This window comes from Gallinula chloropus (assembly GCF_964237585.1).
Source record: "Gallinula chloropus genome assembly, chromosome: 17".
NCBI classification, from domain to species: domain Eukaryota; kingdom Metazoa; phylum Chordata; class Aves; order Gruiformes; family Rallidae; genus Gallinula; species Gallinula chloropus.
In genome coordinates this window covers 1,518,823-1,545,566 of record NC_140102.1, presented here as the reverse complement: position 1 = coordinate 1,545,566, position 26,744 = coordinate 1,518,823, and the positions used below count along the sequence as shown (strand labels likewise).

Below are 26,744 nucleotides of genomic sequence, written 5' to 3'. Positions count from 1 at the left end.
GGAGATACTGGGAGGTGGTTCAGGCTGTGATGGGGTTTGAGTACAGGAAAAGTTAAATATCAGTGTGAAATCTTTGTCTGGCCCGGTCCTGGGTATCCATGGGGGAAGGTGGGCTTTAGGACACTGTTATTTGGATGAATACTGTGTGTATATTTTGAAAGTGAAGCTGCTCACGTGTTCTCTTTGCTTGTCATAATCCTGCCCAAAACCCCACTTTGCCTGGGAGGCAAATCAGGTGGTTTCCTACTGGGACTGTCAGAAATGGCTTGAAATAGCCAATAGCTGGGAAAAAACAACAGTTGAGGAAGACAGGAGGCTTTGTGTGCTGCCAGGACCCCCTGAAAATGTGGTGTGGGACACCCCTGCTATGTGGGATGTTGATGTCTGGCTGTTGGGCACCAGGGGCATAGGGATGTGATGGGGGAGAGATGGCTGACAGGTCTAATTCATTATGTAGTTGCACTGGGATGTTGGTGGGGGTCTGGTACCAGAGGTTGCTGCCTCTGAGCCATCACCACCTGTGCCAGGGAGCTGTTGGGGGTCATGTTCTGCTGCAGCCTCTGCTTTAAAAACCCAAGAGTCTTCAGTGCAAAGAGGTCTCTTGCCTGGTGAGCCACACTGAAGCTTGAGAGCTCACCCAACAGCTTCAGGGGTTCAATTGCTTCTCATTCTCCATCACTGGATATGGAATGGGGTGCTTGCAGTGTGCCTTTCTCCTGGGAGCCCTGTGGGAATGCATATCTACAAAGCACCCACTTCTCTTTCACTGTGACATGTGGATGGGTGAGAGGAACAGGCTGCACTGAGAGTAAAGCTAGTGATGTTAAAGTTCCTGTCCAAGAGCTGGCTCTTCTGAGCTTCTCTCAGCTGTAAGGGATAGCGTGTGCTGGGTCCAGTTCTCTTCTAAATCCATGTTGTAGCATCCAAAGTGCTGTTGTCTCCCACCCACTCATCCCAGAGCCTGTCCCCCAGAGTCAGGGCTTGCCAAAGCTTCACAGTAACCTTTCACATGGTGTTGTGCTGATTTACAATCTGCAAAGCTTCTGCTTTAAAATCAAATCAAATAGGGAAGGGGAAGCGCTGTGGCACTGCGTAACTGAGCCACTGCTGGCCTTTTAATGCCTCTTCAAAAGCCTCACACACAAACCACTCGATCTTTCTGGGCAGTGGAGCAGCAAAATGTCCAAAGCTGATGTGGTGTAGGGCAGGATGAGCCCAGCCAAGGTGCTGGGCTTGTGTGAGCACCCCTGGTGCCAGCAGCTGCTCGGCTGGTCTCTTCCCCCAAGACTGCAAAGCCCAGGACCCCGAACTGGTGAGCTGCTGGGAGTGCATTAACTTCATTTCGGCCCTAAGGGGAATGTTTTAAGCATTGAGGTAGAGGTTTTATTCTGAACTGTGTCATCTTGGTGTCTTTTTATAAAAACAATGGAAAAAGAGACCCTGAGAGCACCACAACAGCACACTTCTTAACAAGGGAATGAAGAACACCCTGTCTGCCTGTTTGCTAGCATGAAATGACCAGCCTGGATTAATTAAACAGAAAGTATGTGATTTATTCTTACAGCCTGGGCAGCAGGAGCTCTATCTCTGCAGTGAGCATTCTCAGTGTAAAGTCACTTCCACAGCAAAGACTCAGGAGCGACGTGATGCCAGAGGGTTCAGTGGTGTCAGCGTGGTGGTTCCTGCATCCTTCGGCCTTTCCAGAGAGTTGGGGAGGGTTGATGTGCCGGTAAAGCTTTAACTGTCTCTCCAGATGGATTAGTTTTATGGGCTCGCTGCTCCCTGGCTGGGTGTCTCGCTGGCGTGTGGAGACACCTGCTGCCCAACTCGTGAGGTGACCCCATCTGCAGCAGCAGTACCGCAGCACGGCTTGTGCGGGGCAGCTGTGTAGGGATGATCTTCTTCCCACAAAGGTCTGGTCCAGTGCAGCCTTTCCCAGAGGTGCTCCATTTCTAGAGCTCTATATAAAGCAGTTGGAGGTGGTGTAGAAACTAATCATTTGTCAGCAACTTCCAACTTTGTGCTGGTGACTGCCTTGCCCAGATCAAGTCACTGGAGTGTCCCAGACCATGACAGCATCTTGGGAGTGAGGTGGGTGTCGAGCAGCTGTTAGGTTAGTGGAGGTGCTGGTCTCCCTCTCTGGTCTCAGTGGTGAGTCTCGGGTGTCTTGGCTGTAAAGAAGCTGGAGTGTGAACTCGTGTGGTACGAAACTGCTGCCCTTGGTGGGGGAAGGTGTCAGTAACAGCTTGGATCATCATCTCCTGGCATCACCCAGGCAAAGCTGATTTGGGGAAGGACCTCAGTGACCCTTGGGGTCCCTATCTGCTCTCTCCTAACTGACTATCACCCTGCCTTTGTGTGGCAGAAGGAAGAAGTGGAAGATAACGCCGATGCGATCATGGAGGGGGCTCTGATAGCCCGGGACAGAGTCGGGGTGCAGGACTTTGTGCTTCTGGACTCCCACACCAGTGAGACTGCTTTCCTCACCAACCTTCGCAAGCGGTACCAGGAGAACCTCATCTATGTAAGTGCTGCATTCATCACATGAATTCACATAGCCAGGGGCAGGGGAGATATCTCCTTGCTGCTGAGATCTGGGAAGAGCAGCTGTGCGTGAGTATCTAGCAATAAACCTTGCCAGGTGTTAGTACTACCCAGGAGTAGTTTGTCTCCTATAGCCAATGAAAATACTAGTCTCAGCTTGCTCTGAGTCACCTTACAAAGTTTTAAATGATATACAGCAAATCCTAAGGGACTGGGGAAGTGAAATGCTGTCTTTGAAGGCCAGGCAATGCTGGCCAAGGTACCTGAGCTGCCTGAGGAGTGCTGAGTACATCACAGCACTAACGAAGGCAGCTAACCAAGGTGGCTCTGTAGCCATCCCTGTTGATTCAGCAGCCCTGAGGTTATCTGTTGCAGCAGTGGCAGTGTGTGCTTTGTCAGGAGAGGACTGATAGCTGTGTAATGCTGCTGGAAGTAGCTGAAACCAAGGTAGAACTGGGCAATTGGTGCTGCAAGCGTAGATGAACATTGATTGTATGCAATAGATTGTCAGCTTTGGAATAGGGAAGCCTGGGATGTAATATCACCTCATAGCTAGGAATTTAATTGGGGATTCTCTAGAGGGGGGCAGCTGAAACCTGGGAGCACAAGGAAATCATACACCATTCATCAGCTCCTCGTGGCTTCGGTTGTAGGACAGAGTGATACCTTGTTGAGCTGAATTCAGCATTAAATCTTGTGGGGGGTTTGTGTGTTTCCTTCTGTGGTTATCTTTCCTTCTCCCATAACAAGTCCCATGCCACCTTTTTCAGTTGCTCTTGCATGATGTCCTCATGTACTTGAGCTCTCTTTTGGGAACCAGTAGTTCTAGTCAGTGATGGATTCCCACCCGTGTGCGTTCCTTCTCCCCGCAGACGTACATCGGGACTCTCCTTGTGTCTGTCAACCCTTACAAGGAGCTGGATATCTACACCGTGACACAGATGCAGCTTTATCGAGGAGTAAACTTCTTTGAACTGCCACCACACCTGTAAGTAGAGCCTGTGTAACAAGGGCTGGGTTTTCTCTGCCGTGCTGTGTACTAGCACCAAGGTTGAGTATCCACAATCACGAGGGCCGGCGAGTGCCGGTGCTCTCACCTTCCTGGAGGTAAGGATGCATTTGTTTCTGTCTTCAGGCAGGCTGTGAGAAGAAAAGGGGACCAAAAGGATTGCAGAAGGGATGTTGGGAAAGCTGTAGGGGAAGAGTTATCTTGAAGATAACCATCCAGACTGGTGCTCAGTGTCATCTCCTGGTTGGCCACACTGACTCATTGGCTACTGCCTGACTCTGTCCACGTGCAAGACAGCGTCTTTCCCTTTAGCTGTCCAAAACACCCTGCTCATCTTGCCTTGTCCTCTGAGGCCCTGTGTCAGTGTGGGCAACCTCAGGACTAGCACAGCGCTCGTGTGCCACCTCTGCTTGGGCTTCCCAGGAGAGGAAGAGACCTGAACTTCCAAACTCTGAGCTGGAGGGGTTTTTGATGATCAGAAGTTGTTGAGTGGTTTGAGTAGTTTGGTTTGTTTTATTTTTTTTTTTACTTTTCCTTCCTTAAGTGGCATACTGGTGAGAGCCCCACTACTGGTTGTATTTGTTTCTGTCAGCAGAAGTTGAGATCTTCCCTGTACTGGAATCAAAACTGATTCCTCTGCTTTGGAAGGGGGAGTCCCTGTGGCAAGTTAACTGCATTCACCAGGAGCACACACAGCCTGTCCCAAGCCCCCTGTGTCCCTGCAACACAGACTGGCTTGTTACTGTCAGACCCAGAGTCAGACTCACACGTAGAGCTCTACTTTCCCATCCCCCCAGGTACTCAAGGTGTTAGACAGGGAGTAAACACTTCTGAAACCCTTCTGATGCTCTGCCTCCCATTGCCATCTCTAACAGACACTTCTTGTGATCCCTGCTCAGGTATGCCATAGCTGACAACGCCTACCGGGTGATGTGCAGCGAGTACAACAACCACTTCATCCTCATCTCCGGGGAGAGTGGGGCTGGCAAGACAGAGGCATCCAAGAAGATCCTGCAGTATTACGCAGTGACCTGTCCCACCACGGAGCAGCTGCAGATCGTCCGCGACCGCCTGCTGCTTTCCAACCCTGTCCTCGAGGTAAAAACTCAACAGAAAGGGCAGAAGAGTTGGTGTTGGTGGCCCTGGCTGCACAAGGCTTCCCTGCAAGTCTTCTCCTCTGCTCCCAGGAAGGGCCTCCTGTTTTACACAGCTTTCCGCTGACAGATGTAACGCGGGTCACAACGCTCAGCTCCTTGGGCTTTGTGGGAATGCTTGGGATGTAATATCACCTCATAGCTAGGAATTTAACTGTGGGTTCTCTAGAGGGAGTAGCTGAAACCTGGGAGCACGAGGAAAGCGTGCTCCAAACAACAGCTCCTCGTGGCTTCAGTTATAGGAAAGAGTGATAACTTGTCCAGCTGAATTCCACGTTAAGGTGAGGGGAAAACCATTAGTCTCCATCTCCATAATCCCACTAAATTCAGTAGTAGGACTGTTCTGATGTAGCAAGTCTTTGCTATCAGAATGCTGCCCTGCTGTGGGTGTTGGGTTCTCAGTGAGACAAGAGGTGACTGTGGATCTGTTTGTCCGTAGGCTTTTGGAAACGCAAAAACTCTGCGGAATGACAACTCGAGTAGGTTTGGGAAGTACATGGATATCCAATTTGATTTTAAGGTGAGGACGAACTTAATGGACCGCTCTTTACCCAGGCTGGGTCAGTGCACCTCCTGACAGCACAGGATTTATTGCAGCTTACACTGCAGATTTCCACCCCTATTTTCACAAGCCTTGCGTTTTGCAGGTAAGGAGCCTAGTTATACATCCCTAAAGCTTCCCACACCACAGTGCTCTGTGCAAAGCTGATGCAGGCTGTGGTAAAGCACAGCCTGTGCTAGAAGGTCAGCACCTTGTGGAGAGAAACCCTTAAACAGAAGGTGGGAGATAAGTGAGAGCAGAAAGGCACTTCTCCTGACGCTGCTCCTTGCTCCTAGGTGTAAAAAAACAGCTGTTGTGATGTTATTTATTTCTCTTTGGTGTTGATCCGACTGCTTTGTTCCACAGGGGGCTCCGGTGGGAGGGCACATCCTCAGTTACCTGATTGAGAAATCCAGAGTTGTCCACCAAAACCACGGGGAAAGGAATTTCCATATCTTCTACCAGCTGTTAGAAGGTGGAGACAAGGATCTTCTTTGCTGGCTTGGGCTGGAGCGCAACCCCCAGAAGTACGCATATCTCATCCAGGTCAGTGAGAGCTGGGCCACCTCTGAGTATCTCACTCCTAGAGCTGTAGGGGCTGCTGAGCTGCTGTGAGAACAGGCTGCATGTCATGTTATAGCAGAACACAGGTTGGTTGCAAACCTATCTGCCCTGAGGCTGTCATACAATGTCCTACCCTGGGTGTTTCCCCGGTGCTCTGGCTGGGATGGCAGTAAGGATGCGCCTGAGGAGTGGCTGGCAAGGGATAACATCTCCTCTTGGACTGGCTGGGTAGTAGAGACAAACTTTGGGGCAATATGACCTGGTGGCAGCGGAGTCACCAGTGTGTTTTAAAGAGTCACTGACGCCATTAGTAGGGATCCTGGTGACTTGCCTGTGTTCTGTGTGCTGCCATCAGTGCCGCTGCCCTGAGAACACGGACGCTCTTAGGTAAACGTCACCAAACCACCCGGTGACCCGAGGTCCCCCTTGGATGGTCAGGACACTTCTTGATTCACTGGGAAGAGTGGTGTGAGCTGCTAAACAACAGAGTGCTGTCTGATGGCGAGTTACACTTTGTATAAAGGCTCCTCAGAAAACAAGTTTCCAGGGATTTACAGACCTCATTATAGAGCTCCATAGGTAGTGTTATGCAGCGTACAGCTCGCTTTGGGGTGGTGCTCTCTGTTTCCTTTCTCCCTTGGGACTGAAGACTGCTTGGGCAGAAGATACTGCCATAAACACAGAAGATGTCTGTGAGCTCAAGCTCTTCACAAGACTTGGCTGTTTCACACTATCCCCTGTCCAAGCTCAGTGCTTGACCTGAAGTTTTCAGCATAAGCTGAAAGAGCTGATGGAATGATCCACTCACAGGCTTTGCAGGAGGGAAATAAACTTCCTGGCTGGTTGCAGACAGCATCTGCAGAGGCTGAGGAACCTGGGGATGAAAGTAGTGTGCCCAGTAGTATGTTGCATTTGTTGCTGCTGATAAAATTGCTCTGCCAAGGGATTGTACTGATTCATCTTTCTTTCACTGTGCAGGGTCGATGTGCCAAAGTGTTTTCTATTAATGACAAGAACGACTGGAAGGTAGTCCGCAAAGCCTTCTCCATCATCGACTTCACCGAGAGGGACATCGAGGTACACACAGGGACAGGGGCTGCCAGAGGGAGGATCACACTGCTGCCTGCCAGTGGAGGCTCACATCCTTGGAAGGGATCATAGAATCACAGACTGGGCTGGAAGGGACTCCAAGGGTCACAGAGCTCCAACCCCCTGCCACAGGCAGGGACACCAACCTCCAGGCCTGGAGCTACACAAGGCTGCCCAGGGCCCCAGCCAACCTGGCCTTGAACACCCCCAGGGATGGGGCACCCACCCCCTCTCTGGGCAGCCTGTTCCAGCCCCTCACCGCTCTCTCTGGAAAGAACTTCCCCCTAATATCTCATCTCCCCCTTCCCTCCTCCAGCTTCACTCCATCCCCCTTGTCCTGCCAGTCTCTGCCCTTTAACAAGCTGATTCCCCTCCTGTTCCTCTGCTCCCTTCAGAGACTGGGAGGCTGCAATGAGGTCCCCCCACAGCCTTCTCTTCTCCAGGGTGAACAAGCCTCTATTTGTAGGGGATGAGGTGGTAGTGGGAGAGGTGTTAAGGATAGAATAGGAGTCACTTTTGGGGATCAAGGGGATGAGAGGTGAGGTGAAGAGCTCCATGGCTTGGTACAGCATGATGGCAACCAGTGGGAGGGTATCTCTGGAGCAGGCTGTGTCCTTCAGCCAAGCCAACACTCTGTCTGTTAGCATGCACAGGGAAGGTCGGTGCCATCCCACGGAGCTGTGGGAACCTGTTTTCTAACGCTCTATCCCTTGTTATCAGCATCTCCTGGGAGTTGTTGCTAGTGTCCTGCACCTGGGGAACATTCAGTTTGAAGAAGATAGCAATGGACACGCCATCATTCGGGATGGCACACAGATCAAATGGATTTCAAAGGTATCATCTCACTCTTTCCAGGCAGTGTCGCTGTTACAGGCGTTATGAAGCCTTAACCTGGTTGTGTCTTCCCCTTAAGGACAAAAAATGACCTGTTCCCCAAAGCAACAGGGCTGCTACCTAATACCCAGCTCTTCCCATAATTCTTCCTGAATTGTAGGGCTCCTTTTTTCCATAGCAAAGCAGCAGCAGGTCTGGGGGAGTGTCAGCAGCTCTCTGAAACTTCCTTGCTTAGCATTCACAGAATCCCAGAATCACCAGGCTGGGAAAGCCCTTTAAGATCATAAAGTCCAACCGTTCCTGTCCTGTGCTAAACCAGATCCCTGAGCATCCATCTACCCTTTTCTTAAACACCCCCAGGGGTGGGGATTCAGCCCCTCCCTGGGCAGCCTGTGCCACAGCCCCACAGCTCTGCCAGGGAAGAACTTTGCCCTCCCAGCTGAGCTGACCCTGCCCTGGGGCAGCTTGAGGCTGTTTCCCCTTGTCCCATCTCCTGTCCCCTGGCTGAAGAGACCATCACCCACCTCTGCACCCTCCCTTCAGGTAGTTGTAGGCAGTGATAAGGTTAAAGATGCCAAAAATGAGCACACCTGAGACCTACCAAACCTGGCATCCCCTGAAATGATGGGAACGAACTTGGTGGGGGAGTGGGGAGGGGGTTATGCTCTCCCTCTCCCACACTCCTGCTGATTTAAGCACTCTCCTGCCTGGCTGTACCCTGAGTGTTTCTCTCTCTGCAGCTCCTGGGGGTGCACTTGTCCATTCTGCAGGAAGCTCTCACCCATCGGAAGATCGAAGCCAGATCTGAAGAGGTAGGGAGTGGTCCTGTGTGACCCCAGGGGGCTGGGGGACCCCAGATCTGTGGTGTGGCAGATGAGGAGCTCCATCCTCAGCAGTGTTACTGTGATAACGGGTTGCTCTGGCTGTCTCCTCCTCTGCATCACCTTCCTTTTCTAGCCTGAGGCATTCAGCTAAGGCATATTCCCAGCATTAGGGTGTCACTGCTGAATGAGGCAGTGACTGCTATAAAGCTGGGTACAGGGACTTCAGGCAGCCCTGAGTTGGAGCAGGACGATTCCCTTGTGTTCAGTCCCTGGGGTGCTTCCTGGGAAGCTGGGCTGCATAAAGCACCCATAAAAAAAAACAGTTCTTTGAGCATTTTGTACCAGGTTTCATAAAATAAAGCTGAAAGGAAGTCAAAATGCTTTCCCCACCTGTCCAAATCAGCACCCTCCAAAACGTGGGATCAGAATCCCACTGGCATGTGGTGATGCCCCAGACTACCGCTGGTGGGAAGCAGAGCTGCAGGCAGCTGCAGCTCCGATGGGTATACGATAGTATGGCTGGTTCTCCACACCAGGAGTGTGAACTGGCTCGGCAGGGGTTTGCTCTGGTGGCCTGTGCTGTTTATCCTCCCTGGTATGTCTTTATTTTTAGGTCCTAAGCCCGTTGAACGTGGACCTGGCATTCTACGCCCGGGATGCAGTAGCCAAGGCCATTTACGGACGAACTTTCACTTGGCTGGTCAACAAAATCAATGGCTCTCTAGCCAACAAGGTTGGTTCCTTCTCTGGTGTCCTGCTAGATGCTGGGTGCTTCTCCAGCAAGAATACCTTGCATGCTTGGTGATGGGTGTAGGGGCATCCCACAACCTGAGCTGAAAGTGTGGGTAGCTGTGGAAGGTGGTGTGTTCAACAGCTTGGGCAGTTCATCACCCTCTTTAAAGCAGCTGCTCCATTGGCACATGATACAAAGCTCTGGGAGAGCAAGTTTAGTGCCTAGGTGAAGGAAAGAAGCTGAAACATGCAGGGAGGAAGCACGAGCTGAGCAGCAGCTCCAGAGCAATGGTGTCTCTAACAGGATTCAACCCGGAAAACAGTGATCGGGCTGCTGGATATCTACGGCTTCGAAGTGCTGGACACCAACAGGTAACAGCCTTTCCTGGGGTGATCTGTGCTTGGGATGGTGGGGCACATGCTGAAGCCTTACAGGGCTTCTGAAATGTACTGGTATCCCAGCAAGGCAAGCTGCAAAATCCCAGCACACTGGGTGGGCTGAAGCCCTAGTGAAAGCTGTAGCTTGGATTGAGCCTTCAGTAGAGCAGCACAGGAGGAGTGTATGGACCTAACTGTGTAGGAGCAGGCTGTTTGGCTGGGAGGCAGTGATGGGAGAAGTAAAACTCTCCATGAAATAAATAAAACCTTGTTTACCCTCTCTGTAGCTTTGAGCAGTTCTGCATTAATTACTGCAACGAGAAGCTCCAGCAGCTGTTGATTGAGATGACCTTGAAAGCTGAGCAGGAGGAGTATGAGCTGGAAGGAATAGAGGTAACTGCTTATAACTCCCCTCCTTTTTTTTTTTCAATTTTATTTTGAGCAGCCCTTACCCTGAATGCTTTGATCCTCAATTAAGAACTTAAAAATTGCATGGGAAATATCTCCCTCTCAAACATTTATTTCTCTTTTCTTTATCCTCCCCTCCCCTCATTTCTAGTGGGAACCCATTCCCTACTTTAACAACAAGATCATCTGTGACCTGGTTGAGCAGAAGCACAAAGGAATAATCTCCATCCTGGTAAAAAAAAACAGAGTTTGTGCTACTTGAGCTAAATTTCCTGCCTGTGCCCTCCAGTAAACATTAGTGATGAGGAGGGGGAAGCCTGTTCAGAGCAGAGTGTGATCTGTGCCTGCTGTTCCAGGATGAGGAATGCTTACGGCCTGGGGAAGCGACTGATTTGAGCTTCTTGGAAAAGCTGGAAGAGAAAGTAGGAGATCATGCCCACTTCGTGACGTATGCATTTACACTCTGTATCCTGTCAGAGGGGAAACTCTCCCCAGCTCCTACCTGTAATGGACTAACGAGGGGTGGGGCAGAGCAGTTTTGCTTTGTACCAAAGAAAGTCAAGCAGCCCATCCCTTGCAATGAGCTACAGGGGTAGGGTATGGCCTGGGAGGGGCTGGGCTGTCCTGTCCCTTTCCTGGCCTGATGCTGACCTGTGAGACTGGGTTAATTCCACACTACAATTAGGGGCTAGATCCTGTAAAGATGAGGCTTTGGCTCATGACTTTGCCCCATGATGGTTAGATGGCTTCATCCCCAGCTGACTCTGGGGAAAGCTGAAGATATTCTCCAGGGCAGCCTGATGCCCCAGGCTCTGAGGGGGCTGGGAATGTCTCTCAGGAGTCCACCTGGATGCACGTGAGCTTTGGGTGCAAAGAGGGGAGAAACATCCTCCTGCTCAAGCCCCCCAGATGAGCAGCATCCCTGAGTTAACTCTCAATCCGTGGTGTTTTGGGAATCATTCTTGGCAGCAGGTGAAGATGCTGGCGCTGGGTGGCTCTGGTAGAAGCCTCCTGAAGGGCTTTGACAAGTCATCAATTCAGAGATGCAGAATCAGTGACAGCTCATGGCAGCCAAGTGGAAGATTTGTAGCCAGCTCCCTTGTCACCACACTGTGCCTCACTGCTGTTCTAAGGGCTTTAAATAGAAGTGTGAGAGCTCCCTAAATGGGATCTGTGCTGGGAACTTTGATGTACTAATGTGCTGTTGTGACACTGAGTCTGCTGTTAGTGACTGCTTACAAAGCTGAGAGGGAAACTGTTAAGTTGCTCATTTTCTTCCTCTCCCTTCTCCTCCTTTCCCTTTCCCTTTCCCTTCCCCTCCTTTCCCTTCCCCTTCCCCTCCTTTCCCTTTCCCTTCCCCTCTGGCAGCCCTTGCTTTCTAAAATTTTCCTGCTGTCCTGGAAAACTTTGACTCCTCCTTTGGTTTTGGGTTCTTTTTCCATGGTAAAAGATCTCAAGCAAACCCCCTCCCCTGTTTTCACTTGGGAACTGGAGCAGCTGGTGGTCTTGACCTCATGTAGGCAGTGAGAACCTATTTAAATGAATGTTACAGGGAGAAATCTGAGTGCTTCTGGGAAGGGAGGTCCTTGCTGGATGGCAGCAGACAGGTTGCAGATGCTTTGAAGAGCTCCTGGTAGCTGAGTCCCATTCTCCACCATTAAACGTTGCTGTTGGCTGTCCAGAAAGGATTGGATAGATGATAATCCCATTCCTGGGCCCTCATGGTGACAGAACAGACATTAATTGACCCCCCTACAGCTGCTTTTTGGTGCTGGTGGCTCTCTACCAGCAGAGGAAGCCCCTTTGCTGCTCCCCCTCTTGGCAATTTGCTTTTCCCTGCTGCAGGCGCAAGCTGGCGGACCAGAGAACACGGAAATCCATCGACTGGGTGGATTTCCGGCTCCTCCACTACGCAGGAGAGGTCACTTACTGTGCTGTGGGTGAGTGTGGGCAGGGACCCAGCCTGGCAGGGGCCTCAGCTAGGGGATACCTGTCCTCTGAGCGTGGTGGCTGAGAGAGGCAGTGGGATCCTGGGGGCATCAGGAGGAGTGTGGGCAGCAGGTGACAGGAGGGGATCCTCCCCCTCTGCTCTGCCCTGCTCAGGCCCCACTGGAGTGTTGTGTCCAGGTCTGGGCTCCCTGGGATCAAACAGCCAGGGATCTCCTGGAGAGAGTCCAGAGGAGGGACAGAGATGCTGAAGGGGCTGGAGCATCTCCCCTGGGAGGAAAGGCTGAGGGAGCTGGGGCTGTTCAGCCTGGAGAGAAGATACTGAGAGGGGATCTGATCAATGGGGATCAAGAGCTGAAGGGTGGGACACAGGGGGACATGGGCAGCCTCTGCTCAGTGTCTGTGGGGACAGGACAAGGGGCGATGGGCTCAAGTTGGAGCACAGGGAGTTCCCCACCAATCTGGGGAAGAACTTCTTCCCAGTGAGGGTGAGGGAGCCCTGGGACAGGCTGCCCAGGGGGTGTGGAGTCTCCTTCTCTGGAGAGATTCCAGCCCTGTCTGGACACCACCCTGTGTGCCCTGTCCCAGGGACCCTGCTTTGGCAGGGGGTTGGACCCCATGGGCTCTGGGGGTCCCTTCCCACCCCTACAATTGTGTGATTCTGTGATCACTGCCTGGAAGGCTTAAATAGGACAGCAGCATGACTCTGAAGGATAGAAATGTCCAGATTTAGTGTTAAAGTGTGTAGCTTCCTAAAAGAACTCAACTTTCTCCCTAATTTTATTTTTTTTCCTCTGTCTCTCCTACCCTCCAGGATTTCTGGAGAAGAATAACGACCTCCTGTACAGAAACCTGAAGGAGGTAAGGAAAAAAAAGGCTGGGATGCTGTTCTTGCCCCAAGCAGGAATGTTTTGCAGATTTATTTAATCTCTGTAGCAAACCAGAGCAGGTATTTCTCCTTAGTGATCTTTCCTTGTGCCTGCACGTCCCTACAGCCACCCTGCTCCAGGTCAGGAGCATCACAGTGGGAATTGGTGGCAGCTTTTCTCTTGTGCTCTTCCAGGTTCTGTGCAACTCCAAGAATGGCATCGTTAGAGACTGCTTCTTGCTGTCAGAGCTGGACAACAGGAGGAGACCAGAGACTGTGAGTTTTGCCCTTAGTCTTAGAATCATAAAATCACAGAATCCCAGACTGGTCTGGGCTGTAAGGGACTCCAAGGATCACAGAGCTCCAACCCCCTGCCACAGGCAGGGACACCAACCTCCAGGCCTGGAGCTACACAAGGTTGCCCAGGGCCCCATCCAACCTGGCCCTGAACACCCCCAGGGATGGGGCACCCACCCCCTCTCCGGGCACCCTGTTCCAGCCCCTCACCACTCTCTCTGCAAAGAACTTCCCCCTAATATCTCCTCTCCCCCTTCCCTCCTCCAGCTTCACTCCATCCCCCTTGTCCTGCCAGTCTCTGCCCTTTAACAAGCTGATTCCCCTCCTGTTCCTGGAGTCCCTTCAGGGACTGGGAGGCTGCAATGAGGTCCCCCCACAGCCTTCTCCTCTCCAGGTTGACCCAGCCCAGCTCCCTCAGCCTCTCTCCATAGGGGAGGTACCAATCTTGAGCTCCCAAGCCCTGATGTAACCACTCACCCAGTCCTTAGCCCTCAATCCAGTGGATTTTAAGTTGGTTTTTGCTGGTGTTACACCCCTGCCTGTGTCCTGGTAGCCAAACAGCAATGTGCTGAGACAGCAGCACGTGAAGCAACTTAGCTTAGTGTTGCTATTAATGCATCCTGGTAAAGCCAGCCCTCTGCCCTGCACCCAGCAGTGGGTGGGTTCTGGAGGCCACCTTGTGTGTCCAGCTGTCTGGCAGGAGCTCAGATACTCCAGCTCAGCACTCTGTCCAGGTAATTTAGGACTGGCTGTGCTTGGAGAGCTTCACAGTGCTGACATGTGTATCAGCCTTTTGCTTGCAGCGGGTGCAGGGAACGAGCTGAGCTCAGTCCCCACAGAGCTAAGGGAGCTCTTCCAATGGCATCTTAGGTTGCAACCCAGTTCAAAAACAGCCTGACGAGCCTTATAGAGATCCTGATGTCCAAGGAGCCTTCGTACGTGCGGTGCATCAAACCCAACGAGAACAAGGAGCCTGGTAAGGCCCTGCACTGACAACACGGCTGGGCTAAAGGAATGAAGCCAGGGGGGTTTAGCTTGTAGCCAGGAGCAGCAGGTGGATGGATGGATGGATGGATGGATGATCAGATAGTTAGATAGATGATCAGATTGTTAGATAGATATCTGTGTGTGGGTGTGTATATGTATATACATAAAATTAGCTCAGCTGGCAGCAAAGTCATCACCTTGGGTAGTTGTGAATTTGATCCCTTCCTTATTTGGAAGGACTTGAGGACATGGTTGAGATAAAGGAATGAAGTGAGGGAGACTTCAGCTTGTAGCTAGGTACAGCATGTCTGTCTATCCATCTCTCTCTCTCTCCATCCATCCCTATGCTCTGTGTGTGTGTATATATACATATAAATATACAATTAGCCCAGGTAGCAGCAAATCCATCCCCTTGGGTAGCTGTGGGGTTGATTCCTTCTGTACCCATCCCGGAGCACAGACGAGCACAGGAGCTCCTGCAGCTGCTGGGTGCCTGTGAGTGTGTGTTCTCACCACAGGGAAGTTCGACGACTCTCTGATCCGGCACCAGGTGAAGTACCTGGGCCTGATGGAGCACCTGCGGGTGAGGAGAGCGGGCTTCGCCTACCGCCGCAAGTACGAGCTCTTCTTGCAGAGGTAAGTGGGACTGGCTTTGCCCCCCCACACCCCCAGGCAGGTAATCCTGCCCCCTGGGAGGGCTTCAGAGCAAGGGCTGTTTAAACACCCCAGTGATGGGAGGTGTGGAGGTGTGGGCAGACCCTCCTCTGCATCAAAGACAGCCTTTGTACACATCCTTTGCAACCGTTCTGATCTGCTTTGGCATCTTCTGCCGTGAATAAAGCCGTGGGGAATTTGGTGGGGGAGCTTCAGGAAGAGGTTCCTCAACCACCAAGCCCCTTGTGTTGATGTCTTGCTGATGTTCCAGGTATAAATCCCTCTGCCCAGCTACCTGGCCACACTGGCACGGGCCAGCAGCCGAGGGTGTGGAGAGGCTCATCAAGCACATTGGCTACAAGCCTGAGGAATATAAATTAGGGAGGTAGGTTTCTGTTCCCTGGCTGTGACCTCTGCTGCTGGAGTGCATGGTACTCACTGTATCCCATTGTCTGTCTGTCAGCCACCACGTGGCTCCTGCTGGAGAGGATGTAGCAGTGTGAACAGAGCCCTGCACCTTGGCTCTTGCTTGGTTGGCCATGTGAACTGGGGGGACTTGCCTGGGTCTGGGGACCCAGCGACTTCTGGTTAGTGACTTCTCTAAAACAGACCAAAGTAATCTCACCCCAAGGTATTATGAGGATGGGGGAGCAAGGCGCTTCCACAAAGGTTGAATCCAGTCAAGGTTCTTCCATCTCTGCCTTAGGGGAGATGGGCTGCCTTCCTTCAGCTCCAGGTCTTCTGTGCTTGGGCAGCTGGAGGCAACTGGCCTGTCCTAAGCTTGGCTTCTGTTCTTAACCACCTTTTGCAGCCACTCCTGAACCCCAACCTTGTCCTCCCTGCTGCAGACAAGGCAGGGCTCCCCAGGGTTACCTTCAACCTGTGGCTACCAGACTCCATGAATTAAGGTCCAGGGTAGTTATTAAGACAAGGAAACTTGATTACCCTGAGTTTCAGCTGCCTACCCAGAGCTCCACAGCTCCAGAGGGGCTTGCAGGGATCCCAAGTCCCATACAAGCAGAGGTCTCCACACTTCACCTCCCAGGGCAGCGGGAACCCTCTGCAGTAACTCCTGGCTTGCTTCCTTCCCTCTCCCCACCACCCCTTGCCAAGCCCTGGGCACCATTTTGGGATGTGCCAGCTGGACAAAGGGAGGGGGATGTAGCTGTCAGTGTCACAGCTGGTTGGAGGACCCTGGGCCTGGCTGAACCAATGGCTCATGGTGAGTAAGCTTCTCATGGTCTCTTTTCCAGAACCAAAATCTTCATCCGGTTCCCCAAGACCCTGTTCGCTACCGAAGACGCGTTCGAGGTCCGAAAGCACCTGCTAGGTACAGTCCCAGCCCCCTTTATCCCCAGGTAGATCGGGAAGCAGAGCCCTGGGGCTAATGTGTTTCTGGGCTCTGGGTTCACCCTGCTGAGAGCTGGGACCCCACAGCTCTGGAGTGGAGAACTCAGTAACCTTTTCCCAGCGTGAGGAGAGACCACCGGCCTTTGTCACTTGAGTTCTAGATGCTTTAGAGCTCCTCAGTCCCACTGGTGACTGGTGGTCGGTGTCTAGACATCCTTCTCCTCTGGGATTGGGGTGCCACCTCTCCCATCCTAGTGCTTGTTACTTGTTTGTACCTGCACCTTGACCTACTCAGGCTGCTGCTGTCCTGTTGGTGTCTGGCACTGGTGTTCCTCGGTGGTTGTGCAGACCCTCCCGTGCCCCAGCGCGGTGCCCGATGCCTGGGAGCACAGATCCAGTGGGCATGAGCAGCTTCTCCCATTTATTTTCCAGTTTCAAGACTACAGGCCAAATATAAAGGATGCCTTGGGAAGCGAGAGTACCAGAGGAAGAGAGAAGCAGGTAGGGGCTCTGGAACTGAGGACTCCTGCTTTCCTTCAGGAAGTCACAAATCCACATTGCTGCAGACAGCTTCCCCACAGGGCTGTGGGGCTCGGGGTTAGACGTGGGTAGCAGCTGAACAAGGAGCATTCAGAGGCCCATCACGTCCCAGTTTAGCTCCTCACACCTTCCACAGCACCAGCTGTGGGAGCAGCTCCACCACGGCCGCACTTTGCTGTGCTCATGGGGGTGCTGAGGGGGATCCCCCATTCCAGACCTCTCACTCTAACAACCAGCTGGTGGGAAGAGCTGCAAAGAGCCAGCTAGAACTCCTGCTGCGGGGGAACTTAGAGGGTAGCATGGCCCAGGACCTCTGATGCAAGGACCCTGTTCCTTCTTGCAGCTATCAAGCTGGAGGCTTGTTGGCGAGGAGCGCTGGCGCGGAAGGCGGCCAAGAAGAGGACGTGGGCGGTCCAGATAATCAGGAAGTAACTATCTGAGTTCTCTGGCTTGCACAGATTCCTGTCTCTCCTCATCAGCCCAGGGCTCTCCTCATCAGCCCAGGGCTCTCCTCATCAGCCCAGGGCTCTCCTCATCAGCCCAGGGCTCTCCTCATCAGCCCAGGGCTCTCCAAAGGAATCCCTTGTGAGCCTGGCTGTTCTCTTCGCCCCGGGTTCTCTCCGCTCCCTTAGGCCCAGCTCCTGAACGCTGCATCCAAAGTCTTGCTGAGCTTCATTTTCACTCCAAACCGTTGTGTTTTGGCCAACAAACCTTGGAGGGGGTGGGCAATGCTGGTGTTTAGCAGATTATAAAGCTTAAGATGTGTGAGAGAGTACCTGAGTGAACGCTGATGACCCCTTGGCCTGTTGCCAGCCTTCTGTGACTTGCCTTTCTCTCCCAGAGATTCCTGAGGGTCCAAGTCCTGACTCAGTTTATCTCCTGTAGGTTCATCAACGGGTTCATCCATCGGAAGGAGCCCCTCTGCCCAGAGAACAGCGAGTTTGTGCGGCTGGTGCAGTACAAGTACCTGATGAAGCTCAGGGACCATGTCCCCAAAAACGTCTTGGACAAGAGCTGGCTCCAACCTCCGTCCATCCTGGAGGAGGTGAGGGTCGCTGCAGGCTTTGGGAGAGGCCAAGGTGTCTTCTGGGCTGTGGTCGTGGGTGTTTGTGCTCTGTGTAGGGAAAGAGCAGGGGTCTCCTGTGGGATTGTGCCCCGTTAGGGGATGGTGGTGGAGCCTTTGGACGATCCTGAGATCCCCCATCTTTGGGGGAGGATGGGAGTGGAAGGAAAGGTGCTGGGTGCTTTTCCCTTGAGGAACAGAAAGGAAGGTGCACTGACTGAGAAGTGAACCCATGAACCCTATTCAAGGCAAAATCAGTCCCATGATGTGTTAGCCCTGTAGCCTTCCATCCCCTCCAGGCTCTGGCAGGACAGGTGCCCTCAGAGCACCGATTGCTTCCCACACCTCTCTCATCTGGAAGCTGCCTCCCATCCCGGCTGGGGACCTGAGCACAATCCACCAGAACCCCACTCTGGGCTGGGGGAGCTCCCGTGGCTCTGAGTGGGTGTTAAAGCCAGTTTGCATCACCCCTCCACTTTATCTTCTTTCTTCTTTTAATGCAGGTGTCAGAGATGCTGCAGCAGCTCTGCACGAGGACCCTGGTGAGGAAATACTGCCGGGGGGTTCCCCCTGAGAGGAAAGTGCAGGTAACTGATACCCAGAGTGTGAGTTAAACCTGGGTGTGAGCCTGGTTCCAGGCTGGGGGGGCTGTTGGAGAGCAGCTCTGCAGAGAAGGACCTGGGGGAGCCTGGTTGATGACAGGGCGGCCATGAGCCAGCAGTGTGCCCTGGGGGCCAAGAAGGCCAATGGGATCCTGGGTGCATCAGGAGGAGTGTGGGCAGCAGGTGACAGGAGGGGATCCTCTTCCTCTGCTCTGCCCTGGTCAGGCCCCACCTGGAGTGTTGTGTCCAGTGCTGGGCTCCCTGGGATCAAACAGCCAGGGATCTCCTGGAGAGAGTCCAGAGGAGGGACAGAGATGCTGAAGGGCCTGGAGCATCTCCCCTGGGAGGAAAGGCTGAGGGAGCTGGGGCTGTTCAGCCTGGAGAGAAGAGACTGAGAGGGGATCTGATCACTGGGGATCAATAGCTGAAGGGTGGGACCCAGGGGGACATGGGCAGCCTCTGCTCAGTGTCTGTGGGGACAGGACAAGGGGCGATGGGCTCAAGTTGGAGCACAGGGAGTTCCCCACCAAGCTGGGGAAGAACTTCTCCCCAGTGAGGGTGAGGGAGCCCTGGGACAGGCTGCCCAGGGGGTGTGGAGTCTCCTTCTCTGGAGAGATTCCAGCCCTGTCTGGACACCGACCTGTGTGCCCTGTCCTAGGGACCCTGCTTGGGCAGGGGGTTGGACCCCATGGGCTCTGGGGGGTCCCTTCCCACCCCTGTGGCTCTGTGAACCTAAGGATGTGAAGTGAAATGCGGGGTGAGTGGGGCAGGTAGTGGGGTGATGCGGGCGGTGCCGGTGCCTGTGCCACAGCCGCTGATGGGGAGGCTCTGGGGGGTAAAGGCCGGTTGTTCCTCCTCTGAACAGCTACAGCAGAAGGTGGTGGCCAGCGCTGTGTTCCGAGGGAAGAAGGAGGGTTACCCCCAGAGCGTGAACCAGCCGTTCCTGGACACCCGCCTGAGTGAGCAGCTCCACACGCTCCCTGCTGGGGGAAGCGCTGGGTTAGGGATGTTCCCACCCGACAGAGGCAGCACTGGGGCTGCCTGGAGTTCCCATCCTCCCTGGGGTGAAAGGGATTAACCCTCCAGGCTCTGCTCTGGAGCTGGGGGTCCCTGCCGTCCCTCTTGGGACAGGTAGCTGTACAGCCCAGCAGAATTCCCATTGGGATGGGGTGGGCTGGTGGGTTGGGACCCACCCTCACCGTGCTGGGTGGAGCAGGGAGGCTGAGTGGGGATGTCACCGTGCAGCATCACCAGCCCCACAGATCCAGTCCCAAGGACTGGGGCTGCTGGGAGGGAGAGAGACCACTGGCACGATGCCCACAGCAGATGCCCATGGATTGGGAGGGACTGTGGCTGGGGGTGATGGGGTGAAGGCAGTTAATGAGGTGGGGGGGGTTCACTGGTGGGAGAGGTGGCTGCCTGGCACCAATGCTCTGTTTCTCTCTGGTTTGCTCCTCAGAAGAGACTGATATAAACCCCAAAGTTCTGCAGCTCATCCAAGGTGAGAAGATCAAGGTAAGGGAAGGAGAGCTGGGGCTCAGCACCCCCAAACCAGCTTCAGTCCCAGAGCTGGTCGGTCGTGCTGACTGGGCGATCCACGATGCCCAAGGCTGACTCATGGCCATGCCTGTGTGGCAGCAAGCATTCCCTTGCTCTTAAACAGGAGATGGGTCTCCAAATACACCCAGGCCAACAAAAATATTTAAAGTTCCTTCTAATAACAGCTTGAAAAGCATCACAAACCCTGCATGGGCTGTGCTGGGCTGGGCACCTGCTGGTGTGGCTGCACTTCCCACGGCCGTGGCATAGAGGGCACAGGAAAACTGTCCTCACAGCACCCTCCTGCCACCTGAATCCCCAACCATAAAGAAAAAGCATCTCCCAACGACCTTCCTGAGCTCCCCAGTGTGGTGCTGCTCCCTGCTCAGGACCAGGAACAAATGCTGACCCCTGGAATCCTTTGTTTTCAGTACGCCACCCCCGTGATCAAATACGACCGGAACGGGTTCAAGGCGCGCGAGCGGCTGCTCGTGCTGACCCAGGCCTCAGCCTACGTGGTGGAGCTGGCCAAGATCAAGCAGAAAATAGACTATGCCACCCTGAAAGGTGAGGGTGGAAGTCAGCGTGGGGCTCCCAGCTCTGCCACGCCGCAGGGACGGGGGGATGGACCCCTGAAATCTGGGCTTTCATGACCAGCCGACCTGCCTGAGGACAGGTTTTCCTGGGGGATGTATAAAGGGCCTGTGGGTAGTATAAACCATGGGTAAGAGGGCACAGCTCCTTGAAATCCTGATGTGGGAGGGGGACATCACTTTGTGCTGAAACAAGGGAGGAAAAAAACCAACATCTACCCCATTTCACCCATATTTCTGACTCTGGCCATTGCCTGAAGTACAGCCCAGGGGAGGAGTACTTACTTCTTCCTCCCTTACCAAAACAAAGGCAGCATGACAAGCTCCAGAGGGAGCAGTTAATGTGTTGTGTTTAATTAACCACGGTGGGAAACCTGTTCCAGCCCAGCCCAGCCCATGGCTGAGCAAGGGGTCTTCAGAGGGGGTGTGGAAGCGGGGATGGCCACGGTGGGGGTGTGGAACTGGGTGTCGCTGGGTTTTCCTCTCATTCCTGGGTTTCCTTGAAGGTATTTCCACCAGTAACCTGAGCGATGGGATTATGGTCATCCATGTGCCTGAGGACAACAAGCAGAAGGTAGAGAACTGAACCAGAGCTGCTGTGGGCTTGTGGTGGGGACAAGGTCTTGTCGCTGGCGCCTCTGATGTGTCCATATCAAATAGACTCAGACTGTACGACCACTGATGGTGGCTGGTCCTGTGCCCAGCCAGACCTTCATGTTCTTGCTGTCTCACTCCCAAAGTTTCCACTGGGTTTGGGTTGTTTTAGAGCCAAAGCTGTTATAAATCCCAAACAGCCCCTGGAAAGGGTGTTTAACACCCACCCACCAACTCATACATGGTGGTTGTAACTGCTGAGCTGTTATCAGTGGCTCCTGCACAGCTCTTGGAAAGGAGGTTCCCTGGACCTGGGTGATGCCCCATGACTTTGTGCCTCTCTTTTCCTCCTTTTCATGTTCCCAGGGGGATGTGATCCTTCAGTGTGAGCACATCTTTGAGACAGTCACCAAACTCTGCATGCTGGCCAATAAGCAAAACCTTGTTAAAGTCGTGCAGGGGAGGTAAGGAGATGGGGGGTGGGCTGGGGAGTGCTCTGGGGGATGTTTTACACAAGAACCCACTCCCAAACCTTGTGTGCCTGGATTGCTTTGGTGCAACCTCTGAAAGGCAGCCCAGCAGACAGTGCCCTGACCTGGGTGGGTCTGTGGGAGCAGCACAGTTGTTGTTGTGCTTCCTTCAGGGAACAGGCTGGGATGTGCTGGAAGGAGGAAATACATTAGCAGTCCTCACAGCCCATTCCCCATGCCATGGAGCTGCTTCTGCAGTGGTTGTGGCTGCTCCTTGCTAGCTGTGCTGCTCTGCTCCCAGCTGCCTGCCACCCCCTGCCCACCCCCAGCCCTCCTTAGCAGCAGCTGCATTTTAAAGCAGTGGTTATTTTTTGGTGACCTGGGCCTGAGGTCGTGGCTTTAGTGGCTTCACCATGGATCTCATTAGCAGGGGCTCTGAGGAAAGCCTGCAGGGCTCAGCCCCTGGGTCACCTCAGGATAAACACTCCTCATCCCAAGAGATGCCCAAGGCCCCACAACGCTCAGGAACCTTCTCAGTGCCACCACCCAGCTAAGGGCAGGTGGCTGTGGTCAGTCTCTCCACAGCTGGAGGTAAATTGAAGCCGGCACAGGAACCCTGTACTCAGCCCTGTGCTCATCTCTCTCTCCCTTTGCATTTCAATTGTAATTAGATTCGATTGTCCCCTGGTTTTTCTCCAGGTCAGATCTGCTTATCTCCCAGGGCTTAATTGCACCAGGAAAATCCAAACTGCCTGTGCTGAGCAGGCCCCCTCCATTCATCAACCCCCCCTGGGCTGGGCGCTGTAATGCAATTGTTTAGGAAATTTACCTAAGCTGGAGGGCTCTGATCTTCTCCTCTAACGAGATTTGCAAAGGGAACAGAAATCAAGGGGGCTGAGAGCAAAGCCTGTTGCCAGGAGCTGCTCCAGCCAGTAACTGGGGCTGTGTTTGCAGCCTGCAGTTCCGCATCGGCTCCGGGAAGGAAGGGACGATGGTCTTCACCCTTGGGCTGGAGCCACAGGTCTTCAAAGCCAAAACTGGACAGCTGACAGTGGTAAGGCTTCCTCTGAGCACCAGGGGCACGCCTTGTGCTTTGTCCTTTGATGCTTGAGCCTTGGAGAGGGCACGGGGCTGTCCCAGCAAGGGCCCTTTGTGTGAGGTCAGGGCTCCTTAGAGAGCAGCCCCACAACTCTCAGCATCCCCCTATGTAAGCACCTACTAACTACATAACCACGGTGTAAGGTAACAGGTAGCTAGATGGTCGTTGCAGCCACACACCTCACATGTGAATTGTGGCCACTCCTTGGCCCCTTGTGTGAGGTTCTCTCCTGGCTTGGTTGAACATTCAGCCTGAGCCCAAACTCCCCTGAGCACTTGCAGAGCGAGGCCAGTTTGCCACCTCTCCTGGCCTCCCTCAGCCCAGGTATTGGCTGGATGGAGGGAAAGGATTCCTCACACCCCAGGAGGTTGTGTGAGGAGGAAGGATCTGCCTGGCCCCAGCAGGGAGGGGATGGATTCTGAGCCCCTGTGCAGCCATGGAAAGTGGGGTAGTTTGGCTTCTGCTCCCAGGCAGGTGGGGTGCCAACCCCTCACCCCTGGTACTCACAGCTCCTCCTTTTCTCCTCCCAGGTGTCAACCCAGGCAAAGTCTTGATGAGAAACAGTTCCTGTTCCTGGTCCCTGGTCTCAGCTGGGACCAGAAAGGAGCCTCAGGATGAGAGCAGCACTCCCACCTCCTCTGGAGCCTTTGATGCTGCAGGGCTGCTGTGATTTGCTTGCATCTTTTAGGCTTTTCTTTTTTTAATAGCTTAAAAGTATTCAACTCTAGCTAAACCAGTTCCATGGTGTTGCTGTACCATGCCAGCGAGCAGAGATGCTCGTTACACACTGTCCCAGGGAGATGTTTGAACCAAAAGCTGCAGTTCCACACCTAAAACATCTCACTCAGAACCAAGAGCTCTGAGCAGGCAGGAGGGGCTCACACCCTGTGTCCTGACACACCAGAACTGCATCCAGGGCAGAGCAGTGGAGTCAACACACTCCCAAAACACCTTTTTACTGCTCAGGCAGACTGGGAAAACCTTTAAAACCAGCAGCTCGTCCTTCTGCACATGGAGAGATGGTTAAATGCAGGGTTGGGGCTGGGGCAGCTGCTTTTGTGCCTGTTCAGGGCCGGTGTAACACAGCCCTGGCTCTCCCTGCACAGCAGCTCTGCACAGAGCAGCAGGAACAAACCCTCTAAGGAGGGAGGTGCAGCCCTGCTGCCCTCCTGTCCAGAAGAACCCTCATCTCTGTCCCCTGGGGCACCCAGGCTGGGGGAGGCAGCGCTGGTCCCTCCAGGAGCAGAGGGGGGGAGCTGGGGGTGAACCAGCAGCTCCTCTGGGGTCGCAGGACTCACGCTGCTGCCTCACGTTGAGGCAAAGGGGGTGTAGCTCCTGCTCCATCCAGCTCACTCTGGGCAAGGCTGAAACCACATCCTGAGGGTCCCAGGATTCAGCCCTTAACTCTGGGGGTCTGTAGAGGCCTGAGATACCTGGAGCCTCTGCCAGGAGGCAGAGCTAGCCCAGGGGGAGGCTGATGGCTGGTACAGCCCCTGAGGACAGCATGCTTCAGACACCTAATAAAGCCACTCACATGTAAATATGAAATATCATCCTATTTATTGTGTTACATTAAAAAAAAGTACATATTGCAGACTTCATCCATACACTGAAATCCAGCTCGAGCTTGGGGGGGGCTTGTGCAGAAGTACAGAGTGGGGGGGTGATTGTGTGGAACAGGGGGATGTGCCCCAGAACGGGCTCTAACCCGGCGCTGTCCTGCAGCAGGCAGAGCTCAGGCTGGGGCCCAAAACCTGCCTCATGCTAAGCCAGGGGCAGCTGCTTCCCTGCTACACCGAGCCAAGGGGGAGTAAACACAGGCAGGGAGGCTGAAGTCAGGGGCTGGTGGCTGCTCCTGCCTGTCCTGTGCAGCCCCAGCTCTGCCTCAAGCTGCAGGCTGTCAGCCCAGCTCCCCTGCATCGCACTGACAGCCCAAGTCACCTCCAGTGAGGTTTCAGTCAGCTCCACTCCGGGGGCAGTGGTGAGCTGTCACCCCCCTGTCTGCTGGGGGGGCTCTGTGCTCCCTGGTAACCCCAGGACAGCTGCCCCAGCCCCCACCTGCACCCCAAAGCTGCTCAGGCAAAACCCTTTACAGTGAAAGGGCTCAAGAGCTGAGAGCATTTGTGCAATGGCATTAGCAAGGTGTCCCCCCCACACACACAGACCAAGGACAAGCAGCCAGCAGGTAAGGGATGCTCCAGCAGGAGAGCAGCACACCTTTAGCACACAACTCCAGCACACAGAGGGTTAAGCCAGGAGTGTTAAGGCCACAAACACAGCAACAGAACTGAAAGGTGCTCAAACCCCCCTGGAGTGACTCACTGAACTGTATAAACCACTGTACAAAGATTAAAAACAATCATCCCTTGGGGGTCTGTGTAAGAACCTGACAGAGGAAATCCTGAAGCCAGTTAAGACTATTTACAGAGGTTAAGCACGTGGCTGAGAGCTGGCAGGTGCTCAGTGTCAGCAGGTGTCACCTCCTGGGGCACAACCTGTGCTCACCCCAGGAGGGGATGGTGTCTGAGCCCCCTGAGCCCTTTGGGGACCCCAGGTCGCTCAGCACAGCTGAGGATGGAGAGGAGCATCCCTCCTCTCTCAGGGACAGAGCAGCTCTCCAGCGCTGAGCAGGGGGTGCTGTGGGGCTGTGGGGTGTTCTGCAGCTCCCAAGGAGCACCCTGGCACTGCTGAGACAGGGAGCTGGACTGAAGGGCTTTAGGTGGGCAGTCTGGAGCCCCCCAAGGGCAGCAGGGCTGTTAGAGGTGCTCAGAAACCCATCAACAGCCCTGGAACACCCCAGGAAGTGCCCAGTGCTGGGAACAGAGCCACACTGAGGAGCTTCCTCCCAGCTTATCAGGTCAGGAGAGGCTCCTGGCACCACCACCCTGCACTGTGGACCTGTCCAACCCCAAAGCCTGTGGGAAGCGTGTCAGTACAGCACGAGGGGCAGAGCTGCTGAGCTCCTACTTAGAAACCAGGAGCTGGGGGAGACAGAGGAGACAGACAGGTACAACAACCACCTTTGCCACAGCCACCAGCTGCCTGTAGCTTAGAAAAGTCTTTGGTTACTAGAAAGATGACCTCAGCCTAACTCTGAAACCTTCTAAGCTCTCCTGGATGAGCTGAAGTTGCACCACTGAGCTGAATGCTTTCTTCTGGCCCCTCCAGCCAAGCTACACCCAGTCTGGGATGGACCTGCTAGCAGAACAGAAGCACTGGAGGAACGTAGCTGGTGATGCCAACAGCACCTTTGGTTTGGAACAGGTTAACAGACCCCTCAGAGCCCTGAGCCAGGAGCAGGACTGGGGCAGCAGGAGGCTGGGCAGGAGCCCCCGCGAGCGGGGCCACGGAGCTGGTGTCCCTGAGACACCTGAGGGATGTTCCAGCACGAGATATTCCAGCTGAAAGGGTCCAAAATCCTCTAAGAGAGGCCAAAGTGTCTGCCAAGGTGCCCAACCTGCCTCCCAGCCTGAGGCTCCCCACACTGGGGTTCCCTCCCTCTCCTGATCTGTCCCAGTACCCGTCCCGGCTGCGGCTCCGCTCGTCCTCCCTCAGCACCCAGCTCCACACCCTCCTCCACCACAGTGGTCACTCGACTCCACAACAGGCAACAGGAGCCAAGGAGGTAGATAAACCACTCATTTATAATGGAGAAGGGCCCTCAGGACACCAGACTGTGTCGGGCTCCTCTACACAACGTGTTCTCTGCCCTTGCACAGGCAGCTGCCGGCTCTGGGAAGACTTGGAACGTGCTCAGGATAAAGTCAGAGAGGGAATAAGCTGCCTCTGGGCTGCCATCTGCTCCTCCTCCCCATGGCACTCACACTGCCCTCGCTCAGAGCAAGACAATGCCCCCAGATGGGCTCCTGAGGAGGCTGCTGGCCCCCTCCCCAGGCCAGGCTGGCCCGGAGCAGTGGCTGCAGCCCCTCCACAGCTCACTGACCCCTGAGCTGATGGGAATGGAGCCCCTGGCTGAGGCACAGGGCCAGGCAGGAAGGTCTAAGTGCTGCCACCACCCAAAGGGAAAGCAATCAACAAGGAACCTGCTCCTGATCCTCCTTCTG

General features: G+C 54.1%; 1 protein-coding gene across 1 annotated transcript; it reads left to right on the top strand.

The window, feature by feature from the left end:
* Positions 1-2,371: 2,371 nt before the first annotated feature.
* On the top strand, positions 2,372-26,459 carry MYO1H (myosin IH; the record flags this gene model as incomplete). The annotated part of the gene is made up of 33 exons (XM_084272042.1): positions 2,372-2,524; positions 3,417-3,532; positions 4,453-4,651; positions 5,147-5,227; positions 5,615-5,794; positions 6,791-6,889; positions 7,622-7,735; positions 8,476-8,547; positions 9,173-9,292; positions 9,596-9,663; positions 9,957-10,062; positions 10,229-10,309; positions 10,434-10,525; positions 11,923-12,017; positions 12,839-12,885; positions 13,088-13,168; positions 14,060-14,165; positions 14,695-14,812; positions 15,102-15,215; positions 16,084-16,160; positions 16,613-16,681; positions 17,064-17,148; positions 17,606-17,765; positions 18,287-18,370; positions 19,251-19,344; positions 19,845-19,900; positions 20,356-20,491; positions 21,024-21,091; positions 21,478-21,575; positions 22,536-22,635; positions 25,849-25,944; positions 26,198-26,305; positions 26,400-26,459. Exons 1-33 carry the CDS (start codon positions 2,399-2,401, stop codon positions 26,457-26,459), a joined length of 3,306 nt encoding a protein of 1,101 aa, XP_084128168.1. The 5' UTR covers positions 2,372-2,398.
* Between the last annotated feature and the right edge of the window lie 285 nt (positions 26,460-26,744).